Source organism: Quercus robur, chromosome 2, assembly GCF_932294415.1.
Source record: "Quercus robur chromosome 2, dhQueRobu3.1, whole genome shotgun sequence".
Lineage (NCBI taxonomy): Eukaryota > Viridiplantae > Streptophyta > Magnoliopsida > Fagales > Fagaceae > Quercus > Quercus robur.
In genome coordinates this window covers 20,230,353-20,252,763 of record NC_065535.1, presented here as the reverse complement: position 1 = coordinate 20,252,763, position 22,411 = coordinate 20,230,353, and the positions used below count along the sequence as shown (strand labels likewise).

The 22,411-nt window shown below is 36.1% G+C and overlaps 2 protein-coding genes across 2 annotated transcripts; one reads left to right on the top strand and one right to left on the bottom strand.

Annotated features, from left to right (window-relative positions):
* Nucleotides 1-9,341: 9,341 nt before the first annotated feature.
* LOC126696013 (uncharacterized) lies at nt 9,342-11,340 on the bottom strand. The gene is made up of 3 exons (XM_050392804.1): nt 11,337-11,340; nt 10,139-10,587; nt 9,342-9,851 (listed from the first exon to the last, which is right to left on the bottom strand). The coding sequence occupies exons 1-3, from the start codon at nt 11,338-11,340 to the stop codon at nt 9,342-9,344; spliced, it is 963 nt and encodes a 320-aa protein (XP_050248761.1).
* A 3,894-nt stretch (nt 11,341-15,234) lies between these two features.
* On the top strand, nt 15,235-20,387 carry LOC126712819 (transmembrane 9 superfamily member 8). Its single transcript, XM_050412302.1, has 7 exons — nt 15,235-15,525; nt 17,763-17,927; nt 18,015-18,124; nt 18,226-18,334; nt 18,426-18,538; nt 18,650-18,803; nt 19,020-20,387. The coding sequence occupies exons 1-7, from the start codon at nt 15,418-15,420 to the stop codon at nt 20,175-20,177; spliced, it is 1,917 nt and encodes a 638-aa protein (XP_050268259.1). The 5' UTR covers nt 15,235-15,417; the 3' UTR covers nt 20,178-20,387.
* Nucleotides 20,388-22,411: the final 2,024 nt, after the last annotated feature.

Below are 22,411 nucleotides of genomic sequence, written 5' to 3'. Positions count from 1 at the left end.
GTATAATATTTTAATATTTTATTTAATTTTCTTTTGACCTATGAGATATTGGCATTTTAGCTGTTATGAAAATATTATGATAATTTGCTGTGTCATATGACCACTGGAATTGAATTTTATTATGGTTAGTGAGGCCGAAGTAAAAGGCTTTTGACTGTCCTGGCCCGCATTGAGCTCTTTTGGACAAATAGGGAGGCAGTGAAGATGGTGGCCGTAAGAGTTCAGACCAAAATCAAAGAAAGTGAAGGGAAACCAAACCCCCAAAAAAAGGGGTAAGAGAATATTGGGCCTTTTACTTTGCCCACATCAAACTCATTTTGGACTGACAGAGTAGGGACGTTGTATCCCAGCTTCAAAGCCCCCTCCCCCACCTCTAAAGTATAAATAAATAAATAAAATTCCCCTGCCGACATCCAACTGATCCAAATGAAGAACATGTGATAATTTTAGCTCTTTTTGTGAAATGTGCAATTCATGTAGTTTGCTAAAGTCATGGAAATCAATCTTCCAACCAAAGCAATTGGTGGCCTGGCTATTGGAAATACTTGGGATTCTAATAAAATTTTATTAGCATAACTCAGGGTGCATTTAAATACCGCTTATTTTGCTGAAAATTAAAAAATAAAAAAAAAATTATTGTTCACGCGTTTGACACTGTTCATAAGCCTAAAATCACTATTCATGGGCAATGAACAGTGCCAAATGCATGTCCAGGAAAAAAAAAAAATAGAAAATGCAACGCAAGAAACGCAATACCCAAACGCCACCTCAATTGGTGTATGGTAAAAAAAAAGGCAAAAAAAAAAAGGGATAAGAAGTGGGTGAGCATGATGAAAGTGAAACATCTTATGGGATGCTTATTGAGAGTTCCTAGTTCTTAATAATTTGTTTGAAAGATTTGAGGGATGGAAAGTAGAGGGTATGGCTAGGAAAAAAGAAGAAGAAGGAGATGAGAGGGGAATAATTCACTTTGTTGTGAAAATTTGTTATGTCTCATAGCACAACTCTCCGCTTTATTTGTTTCGATGGAAAACTTTGTATAAATATAGTTTTCCATATTTTTCAGTATTTGGTAACATTAAAAAGAAAAAAAAAAAAAAGAAAAAAAAAAAGAAAGAGTCAAATGAAAAATATCTTTAATTAACATAAAAAATATGTTTTACTATTAGATATTGTTTTCCACTAAATTTTTTTGAAAAACAATTGTGGGGCCCAATAATTTATGGGTCAGGTCCATTTGCTCGTGGGAAGCCCAAGGGCCCAAGCCAAAGACAGTTACGGCCCAAGCTCAATAACATAAAGCCCAAATGGCCCGAAGGTGTTGCCGAGGACAGTTCGGTCCTCGGCAGACCCAAAATTCCACCAAAAAAGAGGGGCAAAAACGGTATAGGACCAGACTGGAAAGGAGATCTAAAATATCTCGGGAAAGCTGCCCTCATTACCCTTCCCAAATAAGACTCAGCATCCAGCAGAGCCGGATTCTTCGGCTTTATCAACCATCCCCAACAATTCTGGGATTAGACTGACGGGACAAATATCAATCTTGCAAAAGTTGACCCTACACGTGGACGAAGGACAGCGAACGTAGGCTAGTATAAAAGAGAAAGTAAGTAATCTGGGTAAAGGGGGGAAGGAAGGGACAAGAAACCAGGGATTCCCATCCCACCTCAAGGAAAAAGACTCCATGGGTGAAAATCACTTAAAGATGTATGCATACTAGGGGTGTCCACGGGTCGGTCCGGGTCGGGTTTGTGCCCAACCCGCGACCGACCCGACCAAGTCGGGTTCCAATTTCTTAGACCCGCCGCCGACCGGTCAGAAAATCGGATCGGATCGGACGGTTCTTGCCGGAAAGTGGTCGGGTCTCGGTCGGGGTTGATTATTTGGAAAACGGTGAGAATCCGGCCAAGAAAATATGAAAAACGGCAGAATCCGGCGAGGAAATTTTGAATAACGGTAGAAATCCGGCCATATCTCGCCAAATCCAGCGAGATCTTGGCCATTTTCGGCAAGATCTTGGCTAGATCTAGCGAAATCTCGCCGGATCTAGCTTAAATATTCCCAAAGAAAACTCAAAACTCGCCGGATCTACCCAAAAAAATCTCAAAACTCGCCGGAAATATGATGAATCGGTCGGATCGGGTTTCTCGGATTTGAGAAGAGGAGATCCGATCTCCGACCCGTTGATCTCGGATTTTGGAGAATGAAATCCGTCGCCGACCGCCGGAGCAGTCGGTTCGGTCGGCGGCGGATCGGGTTCGGTCGGCGGCGGCGGGTGGGTCGGTTCCGGCGGGTCCTTGGACAGCCCTAATGCATACCACAAAAATTACCGCCGGATAACCGGAGGAAGATCTTAATGATCCTCGGACTAAGTCCGAGGAGTCTAACCCCTCAGGATGTAATGATATAGGGCCTAAATGTTCAAATCCAACTCTCATCTTCCACATGAATTTCTCTAAAAACAGGACCGGACCATCACCCCGTGATCAAAGGCAAGCCTTTCAAGCCCACTCTCTACAAATCATATTGTGAGGGATCTTTCATGTATGAGCCCAACATCATTATTGGGCCGTTAAGAAAATCGTGTCCCTACAACAATCATATTTCACAGCAAACTAAATATAAAAAAAAAAAAAGTTAGAAATTATTTTTCAATCCAATTAAAGTTACTATCAAATATTAAAAAATAAAATAATTTTATAAAAAATACTTTTTAAAAAATGACTTGTCTTTTTTAGAAAACATCATCGCCATAACAAATAGAGCATTCTAATTAAATTTTAAGATTGGCTAGCGAGGCCAAGGTTAAAAAGACTTGGCTGTCCTGGCCCGCATTGAGCCCTTTTGGACAAACGCGGAGACAATGAAGATGGTGACGTCAACTAGGCTGCCCTTCAGAGTTCAGACCAAAAACAAAAAAAAAAAAAAAAAAAAAGAGAAAAAAGAATACTGGGCTGTTTAAACCTTTCCCACATCAAACTCATTTTGGACCGTAATTAGTTGACAGAGGAGAGTAGGGACGTTGTAGCCCAGCTTCAAAACCCCCTCCCCCACCGACATCCAGCTTCCAAGGAAGAACATGTGATAATTGATTAATTTTAGCTCTTTTGGTGAAATCTGAAATGTGTAATTCATGTAGTTTTTTAAAGCAGTAATCCTATAGATACAAACTTTTTTACAATTTAGTGAGGTGATGAGTGGTTATTGGTAAATGAAAAAGTGATGTTAATAGTGTGTCTAGATGAAAATCAATAAGAAGTCGAATACATCACCAATTTGTAAAAACATTGTAAAATAATTTGTAGTTATAGCATTACTCTTTCTAAAGTCATGGAAATCAATCTTCCAATCAAAGCAATTGGTGGCCTAGCTATTGGAAATACTTGGGATTCTAATAAAGTTTTATTAGCAAAACTCAATTAGTCTATGATGCAGGAAGGGAATGATAAACAGTAACTAAACATGATGAAAGTGAAATATTGAATAGAGATATGAACCATGAACCCAATTTGTACTGGGCCTTAAATGGCGTATCGTTAAGAAATGTTCCCTAATTTCTTAGTCAACGTGTTAATGGTGGGGTGGAGATATTGTTTGAGTATAAAGTATAAACCAATTTTTAATTAACCTTAGCTCCTTATATTGGTTTTAGGTAGCTCAAAGCAAATATTTGACTTCGAAAACTAAGGTCTGGAGTCTAGAAAGGCCTAACTTAATAGGACATTTTAAGAAATGCGCAAGTTAACAATAAGAATGAGAAAATCCTAAGTGACAAACTTCATAATTGACTAAGTTGAATTATTGAGTCTAAGAATGAGAAAATCCTAAGTGACAAACTTCTTAATTGACTAAGTTGAATTATTGAGTCTAAGTTACTAAACCTAAGTTATCAAACCTAATTGAAGTGAGCTAATTCAAAATGCATTATTTCGAAGTGAACTATCTCCAAGTAAATCATCTTGAAGTGAACTAATCCGGAGCAAATAATCTCAAAGTAAAATAAATTGCAACAAATATAACAAATTCAAGACTAATTAATTTCTCTAACACTAAATTGATTCGAAGCAAGAAAGAAATCATATTAAACTTAAACAAACAACCAACTATTGCATCAAAGTAATTGAATACTTGATTAATTGAGATCGCAAGTACAAAGGAAATGAACTTACAAGCATAAAATCTTAGAAGTACCATTGTTTATGCTTTATTATGCGTGATCCCTTCTCTTGTAAAATTCCCTCCATTTATACTTAAGGATTTGATACTTATGCCTAGTTCCTCTCACCACGTGTCACTTCTTTAATATCAATCCATTGCCAAGCGTGTTATTATCAACAAGGCTTGGTAACCTCTCTTAACCGTTTTGAGACAGTTGCCACCCTATTGCTCTTGATTACTTAGCACACATGTCTTCATATTTGATGCCTCTGATGGTCACTCAAGGTAACTACCTTTTTTACTTGTAAATACATGGGGATTCTATTAGATTAACGCCACTTGTCATTCTTTCGGCTTGGTATGTCTGGAACTGAACGAGATGTCATCTCCCTTCTTCCAAACATAGGGTAATATCGAATTTCACCATTTTTGATTTGGCAATTACACCGAAGCCTCTTTATCAAAGAGTAATGCTACAACCATAAACTATTGTTGATGCCCATTTTTGCAAATCCGTACCCAAAAGCTTATGAGGAAGAAAGCCCAATAAGAAGCAAGACTCAAAAGCCCATACGGAGGAAAGCCTAATGAAAAGCAAGGCCCAAAGGCCCACCAAGATGACCAAAGAGCAAGAAAGGTCCAAATAAAGAAATGCAAGGGAAAGCAATTTGCAACACAATGCAGATTTGGAATAGAATACAAATCTACAGCAAAATACAGATTTGCCGCAAAATACAGTTCTTCAGCAAAATGGCTAGGGCAGATTAAGGCAAATTGGGCCCAAAACCCTTTTGATCCAGTCAACATTATTTGGCCCACAAATGCCCAAATCCTTTTGTATAAAAGGATAGGTGTGAAAACTAATATGAAGAAGCACGATGAAAAGAAACAAGGAACAACAGGAAGTATAAGTAGCAGGGATTGCGTGAAGGAAAGAAAAGACAAATCAAAGGAAATGACAAACACAACAGGAAATGCATAAAGAAATAAGATAGAGACATGGAGTAGAACGAAACAAGGCTATTCTACTACAGCAGAAACAACATGGGAACGAAAGAAGACAAAAACGGAAAATAATGGAGTAAGCACACAAGGGCCGAAGTACCACCAACTTGTACCCAGTTAATACAAGGGAGGTGGGCTAACGATTAAGGGGATTCAGAGGGTATGGATTGGTGGTGGGGGAAAAATTGGTCTATATTTGGTTTCCAACTGTGACTTCTTTTGGGAATATACCTTGCTGGGATGGTATCTTACCCAAAAAAGGTAATAGATGGCTGGGACCATCTAATGCATGCCATAAAGGTAGGTGGTGAGGTAGCTCAATCCTTATCCATTTGAACCCAGAGCCCAATCCTTATCCATTTGAACCTAGAGGTAGAGGTATATAGCAAAAACAAACAAAAGGGAGTTTTGTCATGAAATTAGTAAAGGTGGAGTGAGAACATACTGAGTAGTGGAAGTGGTTGGGCCACCAATGGGTTGGTGGGTAGTCTTGAAAGAATGCCCACAACAAACCAAAAAACTGTTGGTGAAGCCCTAGGGGTAAAAGGGAGAAATCTCTTTGAATTAGCTCACTATAAAAAGGGGAGATAGCCATAGATGAGGGAGGAGAAACCCATGGTAAGAGAGAGTAGTAAAAACCTAGGGGAGACACTTAAAGGGGGAGAGACCCAGAGAGAGGGACCTAAGAAAAGGAAAGACTCAAGGGGGAACAACCCACAGCAAGAGATCAGTAAGAAACTAAGGCTGTGTTTGAATTGGGTGAAAACTGTTTCCGGAAATCATTTTCCGTAAAATCGGAGTGTTTGGCTGTGACGGAAAATATCATTTTCCGGAAAATGACTTCCAATTGACCACTATTTTCACCTTTGACCCGGAAATCATTTACTCCCCTCATTTTCACTTCAAATCACTTCCGGAAAGAGAGAGAGAGAGAGAGAGAGAGAGAGAGAGAGAGAGAGAGAGAGAGAGAGAGAGAGAGAGAGAGAGAAGAGAAGAGAGAGCCCAGATCAGAGAGAGAGAGAGCCACAGAAAGAAAGAACTCAGCGAACAAAAGAGAGAGCGAGCCAGAGAAAGAACGATCAGCGCCGATCACAAAGCGAACCAAACGCCGATCAGCGAACCAAACGCTGATCAGTGAGCGTCCCAAACGCCGATCAGCGCCGAACCGAATGCCGATTTCGTCACGAAGCAAACGCCGATCCACCACTGCGAAGCAAACGCCGATTTCGTCCCACTTCGGTCACGCCGAGCTCACCTCACCGCCGATCCTTCACGGTAGTCCGATCACCGAGCTTTAGGAAGACCCACGGTGACTTTTCCTTCCACCTTTGACCGATTCGAGCTCCGATCCACACATCACCTCACCGCCGATGCACTGTCACCGAACCCCCACCTCCGTAAAACACACAAGTCCGATCCACATGCACATCGGATCCGATGTGCATTTTATATATATATATATATATATATTAATTATCCATTTTTTATTTAAACTGTGTTCATGGATGTTTAAGGGGATCAATGTGTAGAACTTGGTATTGTGATTTTGCTGTGATGGAACCCCTGTTCTGTGTAGAATTTTGCTGTGATGTTGAAGAATAATGTTGGGAAATGTTGGTGCTGTGAACTTGATAATGTTGGTGCTGTAAAAGGAAGTCATTTTTCGTAAAATGTTTGTACGAACCAAACACCGGAATTGATTTTCCGTAAAACGAATTCCGACACAGCCAAACACCTGAATACATTTTCCTTTCCGGAAATGCTTTTACGCAAACCAAACGCAGCCTAAGAGTAAAAAAGGAACAGAAAGAAAGAAAGAAAGAGAAAAAGAAATGTAAAAATAAGAGAGAAAATACAGCAGGAATAAGGGCATGCATCAATAGACTAACTTTTCCCTCTCTCTTAGCAAACCCACTCTTTGAAGTTCCCCAAAAGTAATAGCTAGTAGCCATTTAGACCTATTCTCCAAAATGCACAACTTTAATGGTAAAACCCTATGACAAGGTTGTTCAAGTTGGAGTTTGGGTTTCTTCTTGGTTTACTTATTATATGGAAAGATTCAATACTTGATTTCGATCGCAAATATATTTGATTTCACTCGTTAGAATTTATATCTGCTGTATTTAGTCATTCTACTGTAGCACACTTTTTATCATGTTCGCTGCATCAGTTATCTTGCTATGGTATCTTTATTTACCATACTAGCTATTATGTTGTAGCACATTTTTATTATATTTACTGTGTTAGCTATTATATTAGCTAAACATTTTCTGCTAAAACTTTCTTATTTCTTTGTTATTACGTGTTTTACTTTTGGCACAAATTAATCATTATTCTGCCATAAGTATATATACATATACATTGTATCTCATGTTCTGCCATATATTTTATATATGTTTATGTGAATATGTATAAGTATATTTACGAATATATGTATGTATATATTTGAGAATATGCTAACCCATGTAAACTAACATTTGCTTGATGGGTATTTTCATTGGGTTTTAGATTTGTTTATGTGCAAGAAATAGAAAAGTATTTCTGCAGTAAAAAATGAAGAGTAGTCATTCACATTGTAGAAAAGTGCAGAAAGTTTTATTGCATAGCAGAAGGTTTTACTGTACAATAGAAAGCTTTACTGCGTAGCAAAAAGTTTTACTGCCCAGTAGAAGGTTTTATTGCACAGCAAAAAGCTTTACTGCATAGCAGAAAAGTCAGTCCTGTGGCAGAAACTGGTGAAAAGTTCCTTCTGTGGTATAAATAGAGGATTGGCCCACTTTGCAGTGTCTTCCCTTGGACTTTGGACTCAACATTTGTACACAAACTGGCAGCGTGTCTAAGGTGCAAGAAATGTAAAAATAACACTCGACAATTATTTTACAACATTTTTACAAAATGTTGATGTAGACAACCTCTTACTGGTTTTCATCTATGCTCACCATTAATCACTTTGGCTAAAATTCAAAACTGACTCTCTAAGTTTCAACTTTTGCCATTTCAATCCTCTAAGTTTCAAATTTTGTCAATTCAGTATTCCGTTACACTTTAGTTAAGTGCTGCCGTTAACTAAGCCAAAAAGGCGTAAAAAAGAAATGAAAAGAAAAGAAAAGAAAAACTGTTATTTAAAAAAAAAAAATTAACCTAAAAATCAATTAGCCTCACAAATTTTTAAGAGATAGTGAAATTCTGAGACATGCATTTCTGCAGATCTTCGACAAAAAAGTGAGTGGGGCTTTAGCCTATCTTCTTCCTTCCTTTCAAGTTCTCCTAAAGTTGATTGAAGTTTGTCAAAATGGTGATGTTTGGGTAACCTCACATTATAGATTGGAATCCAGCTTCCCTTGTAAGAGCATCTCCAGTAACTTCTCTAAATTTTTGTATTGTTTAGAGTGTGAACAATTGTTTTTACCTTTTACATATCTACTTTTTTAAATATATTTTCCAACAAATTCTCTATCCCTTTATCTATCTCATTTAAATATTATTTATTTAACCTTTCTTTATTCTTTTTTTAATATTTTTTTATTCTTTCTCTATTCATTCCCAACAGCTATATTTTTCAAAATCCCAACAGCTATATTTTTAAATCTCCCAACAATAATATTTTCAAAACTACACACACACACAATCTGAATGAAAGCCCCTATAAATGGGAAGCACACACACACACACACAATCTGAACAAAAACCTTGTATATGGGAAGCATGAAATTTGAACAAAAGCTTTAGTACAATAAAAGCTTTAATACAATAAGGTTGAACATCACCTTTTTTTTCCCTAATAAACTGCAATTTCATTAAAATACTAAGAATGACTACAAGCAGAGGCATCTCCCTTACAAACTGCTTTAAGCGAGGGGGGGAGATTACCATCAGAAAAACAGAAGGTGAAAACAGAGTTTAAAACAAATTTCGCAGCTTCATGTGCTACAAAACAAAATGAAATTACGCAGCTTCATGTGCTGCAAAGATTACCATCACCTTGGATATACATATATAGTGCAATAGGATCACGTTGTAGCAAAACAAAATGAAAGTGCAACAGGATCATATTGCAGCAAAACAAAAATGAGTGACCCAATTTACATTCTTAGTTAGTAGGATCACATTGCAACAAAACAAGTTTAAAGAGCTCTTTTAATCATATACAAAATAAGAGCATTGATGATGATAATAGTCTAAGAACGAGACCTTCGTTTTTCAAGGATTTCCATTTGGCATTGATGAATATATTCTTGCTGCACTGAAGACAACATACTTACATCCATCATCATAAGCTCTTTTTCTTCCTTCATCTGATTCATTTTCAATTTCTCCATTTCATTGTCCTCCTTCAACTTTTCCATTCTTAATTTCTCCATTTCATTGTCCTCCTTCAGCTTTTCCATTCTCAATTTTTCCATTTCATATTCCTCTTTTGATCTTTTCATATCCAATTCCATTTTCATTCTTACTATTTCAAGTTTTTTATCCTTAAGTTGAATTCGTGCTATCTCATGCTCCTGTTCTGCAAGACATCCTTTCTTAATACAAGTCATTTTCATCTCATTTGTTTTTCTTCTTTCTTCCATCGTGACATTCAATATGTCTTCTATGTGTAAAGTCATGCCTTCTTTGCATTTTTGTTTCTTCAATCTTTCTTTTTCGGTCTTCACCCCTGGTGGTCTCTCCAAGTTTACAATTGAAACCTGTGGAATATCATCATCCTCTAAACTTATTGACTCTAGATTAAAAGGTGAAGATGCCTCAGATCTCCCTCTTTTTTTTGGTTGTTGATTGTTACAAATAGCCAACCATTTTGGTGAGTACTTTAATAAATTCCAGCAATGTTTATATTGAAATTTAGTACGCTGCAATACTTGATAGAACTCTTTTACTGCATTAAGTTGAAAAATTAACAAATAGTTTATAGTTACTATCTTGAAACAGTTGGAACAAATTAGCAGATTAACACAAATTTCTATATAAGATGTACCTTATCTTCATCAGTCTTACCATTTTCATTCTTTGATTCAATTTGTGCCAAACACCCACAAAACTTATTGGTGCAAAGTTGAATCGTTGACCATCGGTTCGTTAGAGAACCCACCATACGCTCAGAAGTGAAGGTTTTCCACTGGTGGTAATACTCCCAAATTCTTGACCAATATGTTGTGCGTTTTTGGTTAGTGCTTTGCACTACATCTTGGTTGACATTGAGAAATGCAGACACAAGAAGCACGTCTTCTTGTATGGAGAAGTTGCTACCACGTTGTAATTTCTTAGCTGCGGATTCAACTTGGGGTAGAGACATTTGACTAAATGCTAGAGTTTGTGGAATACTATCTTCACCACTTATATGTGAAGATCCTGACATATATTCATCATAACTATCTTCTAAAAGATTAGTAAAGGATGTGTCTCTTGGAATACTCGAATCCATTCCTAGTAACAAAAACAAAAACAAAAAAACATAGTGCTCAAATAAATAATAAATTATCACCATTTCAATCATATAATTCATTACACAAGCTACATTGACACATCCCCTACCTTTTATTTTCATACCAACAAGACAATCGTAATTAAGAACAACAAGAAATATATAATTATTAAGGAAAGAATATCTATTGATGATAGATATTGAGGAAAGGAATATGCACTCTCTCCTAATTTGACTCTATAAATAGAGATAGGAATAGAATAGGATTCTAGCTTATTACGTACCTTAAAATAAACATAGTTCTTGAAAATTCCTAATAGAACCAATAAAGCCGCCAATCCATTAAAGATTGAAACACCAATCCAATTATAATACTATAATGTGTAAGGAATCCCTTTCATTCAGTAATCAAGAATTTTGAACTAAATCAATTGTTGTTTTGAACTTAGTAGGTTTTGATTTCAAGTTTGAGGATTTGATCCCAAGTTTGACTCTAAGAAGCATACCCCATGTGTAAGCAAATATCTCAAGAAACCAAAATATGACCAGTATTCAATAACAAATAAAAAGGTGCTTTGATAAGCAATGCAAATATACAAATACAATTGAAATGAAAAGCAATGAAATTTAATAAAAACAGAGCATTAGAAAAATACTTTGTTGCCCGTGCTCCACTTAGTAAGTACATCAAAAAAAAAAAAAAATCATGTTTTATAAAAGAAAAGCCTTCCACATCAATTCTTAAACATACCCATGTCTTCTCTATCAAACACTTGGTGTGCAATAGAGATGAGACCAAAATTTCTATTATAAAATAAGAAACTATAAGGGAATCAGATTAGTTTATCAACTCTAATAAGATTAATTTAATAGAAAAAATAGAGAAACGATCAAGAAACAGAGTGAAAGACATACAAAGAGAAAAGAACCAAAAACCCAAAACCTAAACCCAGATAGTGGTGAAGAACAATAGAAAATCATTCAAAACCACCAAATCATCAACTCGTACGGTAAACTAATAAATTCAAATATGACAAAAACCCTATTAAATCAAAATTTTGGGTACCAATATTCAAGGTTGAGCTAATGTTTTTAGAACTCCATTCTTCGTCACAGGTGGTTGAGCTTCAATTGAAAGACACGGTGCGAGTTCTTTTGTGAAAGACACAGTGCGAGTTTTTTATGAGAGAGAGCAACGACGAGAGTTGATTTTGTGAGAGAAGAGTTTTTGAAGTGAGAGTTGCATTGACATATTCTAAAGAGAAGAGAAACCAAGAGCATAATAGAGAGAAGGAAATATGTTTGGATGAGAGAAAAAGAATAGTAAATTAATACCACTGGGCAATTTTTTAAGATAAAGTAAGGGTATAGAGTTGCTATAGTGTTTTCTAAATCTAGATAAGCATTGTAGCAACTTCGAAAAATATTTAGAAAAGTTTTGTGTTTAGAGAATTTGTTGGAGTGTGAACAATGGGCTTTTCTCTCCAAAAAATAGATATAGAGCATCTATTGGAGATGCTCTAAGTTGTAGCCATCATTGTTGCCTATGTCCTATTGTGGTCTGTGATAGAGTTGAATCCTTTTAATATTTCCCTACCACTCTTATCTCTAGCCAGGTAAGCCATTCTTCAACTTGGGTCTGCAATATCTAGCTATAAGGATGAGAAGTTGCTAGTTGGGATCCCCCCTTCCATGGCTTGATTCTTTTGGATGGAACATGGATGTTGTGTCATGCCTCTTGCTTGCTTCATTGGTAAAAGCTTTGTAATACCTGTCAACCAAATTATGACAAATTAGTAATGTATGCTATAGTTTAGGAACTTGCAAGGGCGTTTCTGAGAAATTGGTGAGGCTAGGGTATTGGTGGGGTGGGGTTTTTTGTTTTGATTTTAGGTTAATTGTTTTTTTTTTTTTTTTTTTTTTTTTTTTTAAATTATGAAATCAAAAAAAAAAAGAAAAGAAAAAGAAGCTTGGCTTTATCAATGGCAATAGTTAACTGAAGGTTAACAAAATACTGAATTGAAAAAATTTGAAACTTAAAAGACTGAAATGACAAAACTGAAACTTAGAAGACTAAAATGATAGATGTTGAAACTTAGAAGGTCAGTTTTGGATTTTAGCCTATCACTTTTTCATCTACCAATAATCACTCACCACATCAACAGTTTGTAAAAAAAATTGTAAAATAGTTTGTATCTCTAGCATTATTCATTTTTCAAATGGGCAAGCAGATATGGTTATCCCATAGGCAATAATTTCATAATTGATACATTATCCTCTTTCCATAATGTTTTTAGTTGACCGGATTGGAGTTTATTGAGCTGTTTCACGGCTTTAGGCTGGGCCAATGGTCCAATACTTGGGCCTTCATTTACTATAAACATTGGATCCAAATCAAGCCGTGCTTGTTTCCTTTTTAGGCTAATCTGCTTTGGGTTGTTAAAAATTGGCCACAAACAGCTATCAACTGTAAAGCAACCACCAAATGACTTGGACACAGTGTGGGGGTGACTGTGTGTGTAGTCACCCATAAACGTATAGTACACTTGGTATAATCAAAGATTTTGTGTTTCTAAAAAAGTAACATTTAACAATTAACATTGCTTAATCGTTCAGAACTCAGGATTGCAGCTATGAGATTTGTTTCCAGTTTGAAAATGAGCAATGGGAAACATTATAAAGTTCATATGCTTTACAGTTTACACACTTCTATCCTTTCCATCACAAAACCAATGTGGTTCAACCGTTCAAGTGTTCTACGTTTGATCTAATGAGGCTTTTTGCATGTTGGCCCAAAGGTTCTAAGATATTCAAAACTGGAAAGGCTGACTGGGATGGGCTTGTAAGGGGGTGTTTGGTTTACTTTTTTTCATCACTCAAGTTCCATCACTCAATTTCCGTTACTCATCACTCATCACTCAAAATACCCTACATGTTTGGCACTATCACTCACTTGTCATCACTCAATATTTTTCACATTATTTGTGGGCCCCATACCTGTCACTCGGTGCAGTTTTTTTTTTTTTTTTAGTATCACTGAACCCAGTGAAAAAAAGAAAAAAAAGAAACCCAGATCAGAAGGAAGAAGAAGAAGAAGCCAGTGAAAGGAAAAAGAAAAAAATGAAGATGAAGAGCGCACACACCAAACCCAGTGAAGAAAAAAAAAAAAAAAGATGGTCAAAAGTTGCGGCTAAAGTCTGACAGTGGGTCCCTCTATTTAATGTTATTTACGGAAATGCCATTGAGTTATGAGTTATGGAAACTGAAAACAGCTAAAATGTGTTTTCAGTTTCCATAACTCAAAACTCAAAAATCAGAAAATTGAGTGATGAAAACAGAGTTATGGAAACAGAGTTATTGAAAGCCAAATAACATTTTGTGTCATGGGTCCCACCATTTTTGAGTTATGAGTTATGAAAATTGATGAACCAAACACCCCCTAATTTTCTCTTCCACACTTTGCAAGCACCTGTTTAACTTTAACCAAAAAAAAGTCATGTAGGGAGTGAAATATCTTGACCAATGAGCCAACGACTGTGATACATTGATACTATATAAAAATAATAATAATATCAAAAACCTAAAAACACACAATAAAAAAAAAGAAAAAAAGAAATGGACTTGGCTTGGATTTAGTGCTTCAAACACGGTATCTGCCACAACATTGGCACATGTTTATTTTTGACTATATATTAAGTTCTAATGCACAAGCTTTGCCAAAAAAGAAAGCTAGCTAGCTAATGATGGAGCACTCACATGGTGAATGTATAATAAAAAAATGTGTCAAATTTACACACTTAAGCTTAAAAATTGTTGTGGGTTTTAGTTAGCTCAATTGGTAAAATTTTTGATGATTGTATAAGAGATCTCGGGTTCAATCTCTGCCTTCACCAAAGAGATATCATTGAGAGCGGACGCCATAAGTTGAAACTCTCTTTCAAAAAAAAAAAAAAAAAGCTTAAAAATTGCCCACATTAATCCATTTATAAATGTGTATATTTACATTTTTGCTACAATAACTATGTAAATATACATGGTTATTGTAAATCAAATTTTTAAATAATTCTTTACTCATATACATAAAGATAAAGATAAATATGATTTGAGAGAGTAATAAAAATCTAATACTAGAAATAATTTTTTAATGAAATGTAGTTTAAAATAGATAATATGACGTGGGTGATTTTGTAGAGCGGTCATGTAAAATAGAAAAAAAATAAGTTCTCATGTTAACATAAACAAAAAATTTTGCACAAGCTTATCCGAATGCTCCGATTGTTTAAGCTAGCATAAAGAGGACTAGTAATAAATAGTATAGAACATTAACTTATGCAAAAATTAATGTCTATTTTAGCATAAAAATCTATTTTTTCTACTTTACCTACTCACTTTTCAAAATACTCCACGTAAGATTATCTATTTTACACCATTAAAATATCAAATTTTCTTGATTTATTTATTTGTTTTTCTTTCTTTTACAGACAATAATCATCCTCTACTATTTTGTCCTTAAATAGTAGTATGAGTCTAAATTTACATTTGTATTTTTACATAATATAATTTTACGTTAGACTGGTGTCGGTGAATTTTGACCGTGATGGGCTAAAATATGATATTTATGAGCTGGAGTCACCGTAGTAATCATAACTGGAGAGAAGTGAATCTCAAAGCCTCACAATCCCCTTATGCTTCTCATTTCTAAAAATTTATCGTGGAGTGAGAGCGATCTCATATAAAACAAACGAAGACCTCTCTTCTCTCTCTCTTTCTCACAGTAATTCACAGATCCATATACCCATTCTCTCTCTCTCTCTCTGTGAAAACGAAACGCCATGGCGTTTCGAACGTCTCTCTCCGCGATCTTCGCAATCCTTCTCCTTCTCTTCCATGGCGGCCTCTGTTTCTATCTCCCCGGCGTCGCTCCCGAGGATTTCGAAAAGGTCAACTCTCTCTCTCTCTCTCTCTCTTCATATATTCTTGCTGTGCTTGCTTGATCTGAATTCGTGTTTTGGATCTGAGTTTCATATGATTTCACTTGTTTGGATGCCGAGAAACTTTTAAAATGAAAAAAGAAAGTTCATGTTTGGAACCGGAGGTTTTAGGTTATCCTGTTGAATTACTAATAGTTGATTCTCCAAATTAAGATTAGGTATTTATTGCAACTGTGCTTCTATGATTCTATCACCGGATCTAAATAAATGTTTGGAATTTCGGAATTTAGGACAATCCAATGCCTAATTAAGATGCTTTTGGTTTTCTTAGCATTGAACATCTAATAACTTGAAAGGTTTATCGATGAGCATTTTAGAACTGTGTGATCTTGATCCTGGTTTTCTCTGTGGTTTTTAATGATTTGCTAATTAAGTTGTAGCTGGTAGAGGAGCTTGGATTTGATGCTTAATGAAGAATTCAAATGCTGTAAACATTTTTGGAAGAATTTTTAGGCCTATTTCTTTGGCTCCGTGTGCATTCACGGGAAAACATGATCCTCTCCATTTCGAGAAGACATTATTCGTGGATCTGACAATGCCACATTATTTAAATATTTATATAATGTGGCACTAGATACATGCGTTTAGATTTGTAATATTTAATCTGAACCTTGAATATAGATCCATTTCAAATGGAGAGGATTATGATTAACATGGGGTAGGGGAAATCCAAAATAAGTGTAGATAGCTCCAATCATTAGTTCCCAACCGTGGGGCCTGTGATTTGCTGATGAATCTCTTAAGCTGTAAGATTTGAGAGTGCAATATATCTAGAGTAGGCTGAGAGATTTGGGCAGGAGCTGGGCTTTGATGGACTCAAACTCTAGGCAAAAGTGCATGAACTGAAATGTTCTACATTGGGGTTTGGGGTTGGATAAGCTTTTTGGGAGCTATAGAAATTACAAGCATAGCTAGCGCCATACCTGTAATAGGAGAGACAGTAGTCACTTGGCTTTGGGGTGGTTTCTTTGTGGACAATGCCACCAATATGTGGATTGTGCCAATTATAATTTTGGGGAAAATTTATGGGATTCACTCATTCAATTTACAAATATTTTAGTATTATGTACATTTGTGCCAAGAGCCTTGCTCAAGTACTCGCCTGATTAAAGTGAAGGGCATGTCTTTTAAAAAATAATTTGATAAATTAGAAAATAATTATTACTGGGAAATACAACAATCAAGTGATCAAATATTCATATAAATTGAAATAAGACATTTTATATAATTCATATAAAATTTATATAAGTCAAGTTATTTTTATTTTTGGATCAGCTAGATTTGAGTACATCTATGCAATAACCTTTCTTGAATATCTGGTAGCCATAATGCTTGTGACTAATCACTAATATCAGTTAATAATTTAATCACTTAATGAGCATAAGTCTATAAGAATTAGTCAATATAAGGTCAACGGGGGATTGTTGAGTGATTGTGGTCCCAAAATGGGTGTCATAGAATTTGTGAAGTTGGAGGGGTTGGATAATTTATAGCAGCACACCATATCGTTGAATTTTATACACCAAATCAATGGTCTATATCAATAGTGCTAAGATCCTATGTCTACAATTCAGATTTGTTTTTTTTTTTTTTTGAAAAATATAAAAATAAGTGTGCTTAAAGCATGCTTCTTTGAATGCGGCTTGCTTTAGAGTTGAAAAGCGCTGGAGCCTTGGTGCTTCGCACTTTGTGCATAAGCTCGCTTTTACGAACACTGCTTTTGGTGTTTTCAATAACTATGTCCAAGGTTCAAATCCCCCTTCCCCCAACTATCGAATTATCATAAAAAAGTATTCTGTACTGTACATTGTGCTTCAAAGGGAGTGAATAAAAGATTAAAATGAAAAGTGATACAGCAAACAAGTATATCAGAAAGTAAAATATGGATCTATGGCTCTATGCCACATATGACTCTCTCCAATCTCCACTGGAGCTCATATTTTTAAAAATATGAGACATTGTTAAGAAATATAAGCCTGCACTAATACATGCTTAGTAATTTATGTTTTCTAAGCCATGTTACTCATTTTATTGCATTTGCCATTATTCAATTAAAACAGTTATCTGATGATGCTTGGATTTATTATTTGTGCCTGAATATTTTTTAGAATTCATTCAAAAACAATTGTGACTAACTTTCTTTTTTGTGTGTGTTGGGGGGTGGGGGGGTGTTTCTCTACATGCAGGGTGATAGTTTGAATGTAAAAGTGAACAAATTGACCTCTATAAAGACTCAGCTTCCTTACTCATATTATTCTCTGCCCTATTGTAAGCCTAAAAAAATAGTGGACAGTGCAGAGAATCTTGGGGAAGTACTTCGTGGTGATCGTATTGAAAACTCTCCTTATGAGGTCAGTTTTGATTTTCTTTTACAAGTCTAAACCTGATAAATAATTCCATTACTATTGACTTTTCTAAGTTGACTTGAATTTTTGCAGTTTAAAATGCGAGAAGCGCAAATGTGCAGTATTGCCTGCCGGATTACACTAGATGCCAAATCTGCAAAGGAGTTTAAAGAGAAGATTGCTGATGAGTATCGGGTTAACATGTATGGGATTCTTCAATTCGTGATAAATATTTATTTGCTAATGTCTGTTAGATCTGCTTTCAAGTTGCATTCTTCTAATGAATCTGCCATACATGTGACAGGATCCTTGATAATCTTCCGCTGGTTGTTCCTATGCGAAGGGTGGATCAGGAATCTCCTATTGTTTATCAGCTTGGCTATCATGTTGGTCTCAAAGGCCAAATTGCTGGGGTATATACTTCATTTATTAGGATATAAGTATTTTCTTGTGGATGTGCAATTTTGTTTCCTTCTTTTTCTTATTATAAATTATTTTGCACAGAACAAGGGTGACAAGTATTTCATTCACAACCATTTGGCATTTACTGTCAAGTATCATAGAGATACACTAACAGACTCTGCAAGAATTGTGGGATTTGAGGTTAAACCATTTAGGTCAGTTTTTTTTTCCTGGTCCCTTATTTCTTATTAAATGATTGCTTCTTGTTTATTCTTGTGTCCCATAGTATCTAGTAGTGATTTTACTTGATTACTGGATAAATACAGTGTTAAACATGAATTTGAAGGAAAATGGGATGAGAAAAATACACGTTTAACAACCTGTGACCCTCACACAAAACACATGGTTGCTAATTCCAACACTCCTCAAGAGGTTGAAGCGAAACAAGATATTATATTCACATATGATGTTGAGTTCCAGGTAAACTCATAATTTTAATTATAGCTTTCTTTTGCTACAAACGTTCTCTTTTGAGCATGAAATCTCTTTTATAATCATCATTATTATTATCATTATTGCTCCCACCTAACAGTTCAGACACCAATGGGGACTGGTGAATTTATATGTATATATATGCTCCTTTATGAGTCCGGTGCTATTGTATTTATAATTCTTTTTCTTTATGTCTACCTTCAGGAGAGTGATGTGAAGTGGGCATCTAGATGGGATGCCTATCTTCTAATGAGTGATGACCAAATTCACTGGTTCTCAATCGTCAACTCTTTGATGATTGTTCTCTTCCTCTCGGGCATGGTTGCAATGATAATGCTAAGAACGCTTTACCGTGACATCTCCAAGTATAATGACCTTGAGACCCAGGAAGAGGCTCAAGAAGAGACAGGATGGAAGCTTGTCCATGGGGATGTCTTTAGGCCCCCAAATAATCCAGAACTGCTCTGTGTCTATGTTGGAACTGGTGTTCAGTTTTTTGGGATGATACTGGTAACTATGATCTTTGCCATCCTTGGATTCCTCTCCCCTTCAAACCGGGGTGGTCTCATGACAGCCATGCTCTTGCTTTGGGTCTTCATGGGCCTTTTTGCTGGTTATGCATCAGCCCGTTTGTATAAGATGTTTAAAGGAGCAGAATGGAAGAAAATTGCTTTCAGGACTGCAATCATGTTCCCAGCAACTGTCTCAGCCATTTTCTTTGTCTTAAATGCCCTCATATGGGGACAGAAATCATCTGGGGCTGTGCCATTTGGTACCATGTTTGCTCTGGTATTCTTATGGTTTGGGATTTCAGTCCCACTTGTATTTGTGGGTGGCTATGTTGGGTTCAGAAAACCAGCAATTGAGGATCCTGTGAAGACAAATAAAATCCCAAGGCAGATTCCTGAGCAGGCCTGGTATATGAACCCAATCTTTTCGATTCTGATTGGAGGAATACTCCCATTTGGAGCTGTTTTCATTGAACTCTTCTTCATTCTTACCTCAATCTGGCTGAACCAGTTCTACTACATCTTTGGCTTCCTCTTTTTGGTCTTCGTTATCCTCCTTGTCACTTGTGCTGAAATAACCGTTGTGCTCTGCTACTTCCAACTGTGCAGTGAGGACTATCTGTGGTGGTGGAGGTCATACCTTACATCTGGCTCTTCTGCACTATACCTTTTCCTCTATGCAACATTCTACTTCTTCACAAAGCTTGAAATCACAAAGCTGGTGTCCGGGATATTATACTTCGGATACATGCTAATTGCCTCATTTTCATTTTTTGTTCTGACTGGTTCCATCGGATTCTATGCATGCTTTTGGTTCACAAGGCTCATCTACTCCTCGGTTAAGATCGATTAAATAATGCAATAAGGTGTGTTGGATGGTCTGTTTCTTTCATAGGCTGCACAATTTATCTGTATAAGAATTAAAATTAAGTTACAATTATGCTTTTCAGATGTAACATTGTACTCAATTTTGATTTTTGACAAGGCCATGATTTGGTGTTTACAGTAGCTTTTTATTTGTTGAATATTTAATGAATGATTCTCTCCTAGAATATTTGTTTTCGTTCCTAGTCTGGACTTCTAGTGTAGATTTTTTGAGTGGTATGTGACATTTAGTTACATAATTGCTGTTGTTTCTTTGGTATTCCGTACCTAGAAGATTGCCAAGCACAATCTTAATCTTTCGAAAAAATAAGTTGACTTACCAAAACCATTTCCTTGAGATTACAAAGTTGAAAAAGATGGGGGGTATATATCAAGCCTATAATAAGAATATATCAAGGCAACTTACTATATACTTGTTAAATGATGTGGGGAATGATGAGGTGATCTTGGGGAAAGTTAGATGAAAAAATTGTAAAGCAGTTTGACGTATAGGTTAAATGTATCCTGGGTTTGTACTTGAAAAAGATTGTTTTGGTTTCATTGCGGCTTTAATCAAATATTTATAAAAGCTAAATAGAATATCAGCAAGAAATGCAGCGTGCTTTGTGCAGGTGTGTTCAGTTTTGTGGGGCAAATTTATGGCTGATGCGTATACTCAAAAGTGCAATCATATTTCTTTGTCTAAGGGTTCGGCTCGTAAAACATGCAGCCTGAAAGGAATTATATACTATTAGTATTCAATTCAATTGTGGTTATACTGGTTGGCATATAGCCACTTCGAAGTGGATGCCAAGGGTGGCGGGCTATGAAGAAAGCTAGTTGCAACCCATTATGTTGTATTTGGGGACTGAGGATCAAGTTAAAGTGGGCTAAGATTAAGAACGTAGCATAATTCGATTTCGTTGTTTTCCATCCAAATTTTATATTCTATTTTTGCATATTTGTTTGATGTATCATGTATGTGCCCCATTTAAATTCCTTTTTGGGTTTGATCCTATTATTGATTCTTTCTCGAAACGTCAACCCACTACTAAAGACCTTGTAAGAAATGATGTTTGCGGAAAATGGCAGCCTTAAACATGTTAGCTGTCCATGCTTGTATTTATAGAAGTATCAATGCACATGTGATATTTATCACTCACAGGTGCTATATAGGTTGTAAGGACTCAATTTGTAACGATCCCAAACTGATATTGGGTTCGTACGTTAAAAACCCAAATAATAAAATTTGTAGAGCGTGGGTGTCCAAGAACTAGGTAAATTCTAAAAGAAAAACGATTAAATCCCACGTTTATAGATGGATTAGCACTGATATAACAATTAGTTTTTCCTTCAAAACAAGTTTAGTTCTTTTGTTCTTAAGGCTTTTTTCTGAGTATTCTTTATATTTTTTTATGTTCTGATCCTCTTCCTCAATGCTTTCTTTCATGTTATATACTGTCTTCTTCATATCATCTTCAACACGCACGTGTTAGTTAGGTTCAGGGGATCTCTTTCTGTCCCATCTAACACCTTCTGGAACCTCCAACTAGCAGCTGTAAGGCTGCTTCATCACTGTTCAGGCATCACCTTCACATTAATGTGACCAGAGAGTTGGTTGAGAGGCAATTAATGCGGTGGCAGCTGTCGTTATAGATATTTGTTTGCCTTTTCTTTCTTACCCTTGGTCCCATATCCCGCTTTTAGTGGTAATGTAGCTCCGAAGTATGTTTGTAACAAGGTGGCGTTCTAGTCATCCTCGGACTCATATTGCCGAGAAGGATTTTGTCCTCGGACGAATACTGAACTCACTTTATGTGATATCTACTCTTCCTTTTGTTTGGTTACCCTTAAAACCTGACATGGGCATCCTCGGAGAGCTTTACGTCCTCGGATAGGCCACATGCCCAATTAATCTTGACTTTAATAACTTTATTTACTAGCCAGCCCCCACATAGGTATAATGCTAAAATTTAGCTCCACAAACACAAAAAGGTTGCTGCAGCAGTGGAGCTAAATCTAAAAATTTTAGCTCCATTGCTACAGTGCACATCTATAAATAGATGTGCACTGTTCATGAGAGAAAAAAAAATTATTTTATTCTTCCCGCCCATTAAAAAATTATTTCTTTCTCTCTCTCACTCCGTGCCTCTCTCTCTCTCCCAAATCACTCAGTCTCCTCTCCCAAATCACAATCACTCAGCTCTCACTCCGTGCCTCTCT

Excerpts from the sequence above, each read along its gene's own strand:
- LOC126696013 (XM_050392804.1), bottom strand. Across the intron at positions 9,852-10,138 it reads GTAAGACTGATGAAGATAAG|GTTTCAATTGTAAACTTGGA; the intron begins GTACATCTTATA and ends GATATTCCACAG.
- LOC126712819 (XM_050412302.1), top strand. The coding sequence starts at position 15,418 with ATGGCGTTTCGAACGTCTCTCTCCGCGATCTTCGCAATCCTTCTCCTT. Across the intron at positions 15,526-17,762 it reads CTCCCGAGGATTTCGAAAAG|GGTGATAGTTTGAATGTAAA; the intron begins GTCAACTCTCTC and ends CTCTACATGCAG. Across the intron at positions 18,539-18,649 it reads TTTGAGGTTAAACCATTTAG|TGTTAAACATGAATTTGAAG; the intron begins GTCAGTTTTTTT and ends GGATAAATACAG.